This window comes from Protobothrops mucrosquamatus, unplaced genomic scaffold (assembly GCF_001527695.2).
Source record: "Protobothrops mucrosquamatus isolate PMUCROS unplaced genomic scaffold, P.Mucros_1.0 scaffold6, whole genome shotgun sequence".
NCBI lineage: Eukaryota > Metazoa > Chordata > Lepidosauria > Squamata > Viperidae > Protobothrops > Protobothrops mucrosquamatus.
In genome coordinates, this window is record NW_015386393.1 from 6,855,350 (window position 1) to 6,857,894 (window position 2,545).

General features: G+C 39.4%; 1 protein-coding gene across 1 annotated transcript in view; it reads right to left on the reverse strand.

The window, feature by feature from the left end:
- Positions 1–2,545, reverse strand: part of LOC107282192 (mucin-16) — a 29,177-nt gene that overhangs the window by 11,171 nt on the left and 15,461 nt on the right. The window contains exons 18-21 of the mRNA XM_015809945.1: positions 1,905–2,077; positions 1,304–1,330; positions 437–579; positions 251–318 (exon numbers count right to left, since the gene is read on the reverse strand). Coding sequence (XP_015665431.1) covers positions 251–318; positions 437–579; positions 1,304–1,330; positions 1,905–2,077 — 411 coding nt within the window. The remainder of the gene's footprint in view (positions 1–250; positions 319–436; positions 580–1,303; positions 1,331–1,904; positions 2,078–2,545) is intronic.

Sequence of the window (2,545 nt, forward strand, 5' to 3'; positions counted from 1 at the left end):
TAACCATGGAGCCTCCAGCACAATGACAGAAACTTAATATTGAACCAAACAAATGGTTTGGGATGAAAATGCTTTAAGGAGTCTTTTAACGATTTGTAAATGTGATATGTTACAGACTAGAACTAAAAATAAACTATGGATTCTCACAAATGTGGCTAGATGTTGCGAGAAGTCTATATTAAAATACTTTTATCCCCATAACAGGGCATTAAGATATCACAAAAAAAAGTTTCCATCCCATATTACGTACCTTAATGTTGATAAACTACAGTTGATCAAGTCAGGACCAATCTTGCTGGTGTTCAATATTTGTCCCAGCTAGGTGTAAAGGAAAAACTATGTATTTATTGCTGGTGGTAAAACATGATTGCCCATTATTTTATGAAAATTTAATGTGGAAGAGCTACTTGGGGTAAGTATGCATTTGTCTTCTTACCAAATTAACCAAGAATCGTTGTGTTGAGCTGAAAATCCTTGATGTGGGATTATCCATCTGTGGCCTATAGATCAAATTAGTTGCAATGAAGTTGACCGTAAAGCATTCGGTTGCCACTGGAGGTTTGGAAGTGGGAGAAACAGCTGGAAGAGGAATAATGGATGTCAGATACAGAAATCAGAACTGATAGTATATAATCTATTCATCAATCACTGTTTTGTATCTTATAGTTCCTGTCATGAACGTGGGGTTCAGTGGTGCATTACAGAGGTTTAAGGACAAGCATATCCTTTTCACAGTTTGAAAGTAAATGTTATTCTTGATGTGTTGTGGGTCCTGAAAAGGGCAAAAAGGACGAGTAACGGCTGGAAACCAAGTTGTACCAAAGAAAGATTGATGGGTTAAGCCTGGAGAACAAAAGACTCAGAAGGACAATGGTAGCACTTTTCAAGAATGTAATGGGATACTATAGAGAAGGGAATCGGCTGCTCTGTAAAGTCCCAAGATGCGGAATAGGTTCACAAGATAGATTCTTCTTCAGTGTTACAGAAATATTCCTAATGGTCATAATCAGAGTTGGAATATCAGAAATCAGTATCCACCCTCTGTTTGAAGAGCTCTACTGAAAACACCACTTTGGGAATTGACATGGTGCACTGGGTGACATCTTTTACTAGAAAATCTTCTCAATACTTAATGTGCTTCTATATTGCTGTGGTTTCCACCTATTGTTTGTGGCAAAAGCTTCTAGGGCACAGTGCTTTACTTTCTCCGCAATCAATATATTTGGGACAGGGTTTTACATTTTAGGTTGTGTACCACAGTTGAAGTCGATGGCTCAAGAAACGTCTGTAAAGGTGTACTTACTGGTCACAGGTGGTGCTTCATGATAATCTGAAATGGAAAGAGAGGTGCAAAAATGGAAAGAGAGTCATAAAAGAAGGCACAAGAGAACACTGGTATGGGAAGTCACTCTCAAGTTCTTCACCATGAGAAAAAGAGACGATAAATTCCTCCTATATACATCCAACTACTCCATCTCAACGAATCTCAGATAGTAGAGTTGCAAATTATTGTGAAGGTCTCCAAATAGCAGCAGTCTTTAGTTAAAGTAGGCCACTCTGACTAACTCTATATAAAGTGTCCACTTAGTACAATGGTTTCTTGTAAGAAGGTCCTGGGACAGTGTCAGAAAAAAATCATCAAGAAGAACAGAGCCAGCATGTCTGGACTGCAAAATTCCAAATGACCATGATGGGCTAATAAACATGTTGCCATCTACTGGTCATCTAAATTTCTGTAGCCTGAATTTGGTAGAGCTAAAGAAACTCTTGTACCCCTCTGCCATCCTCCATCGTGTGTCACAGAGAGGAACTACCACTTAAGTTACATAACACTGGTCAAACTCGATTCAGTGCTGGTCAGCCTCATAATCTCTTTAGTCATGAAAGAAATCTCTGCTTCTTACCATTAACAAAAAGGCTGTTTGGGTCCAGGCTGTATCTCTCCAACTTGGTGAAACCGTTGGTCTCATTTAGGAATTTGCGATATATGTTCACTCGATCAAAAGGGGGAGATGTGGTGGTTTTACGGTAGCAGCAGACACTGTCTACTCCGGTGTTCTCTCCCTGATTCACAGATCTGAGAATGAAAAGACACAACTTGAGACATATTCAGAGAAGCTGTAGGGGACCTTGGATGATTTCACAGAAGTAAGGTCACATTTGGATCTATTGGCAGACCGAAAAGTAAAAGGTGAGATCTTCCAGTTCAGACTTAATAAAGGTCTGCTGCATTATTGCAACCTTGAGCATTTTGTTGACACTGGTTTGTTCTCTGACCATGCCAACTCACATTTTTCTTTACCCCTGTTTCACTGTTTGGGATCCCCTCTGGGTATTTCCTAGCTGATTTCATTCTTGAATGGCCCCCTACAGTAGACAGACACAGTTCTATCACCTTCTTTTTGGAGTTTTTCAGACAGCATTTTTAATCTGGTGTTTTTAAATTCCACTTCAAAACTGATTTTGGGAAGGCATGGGAGAAGGTAACCATGGAGCCTCCAGCACAATGACAGAAACTTAATATTGAACCAAACAAATGGTTTGG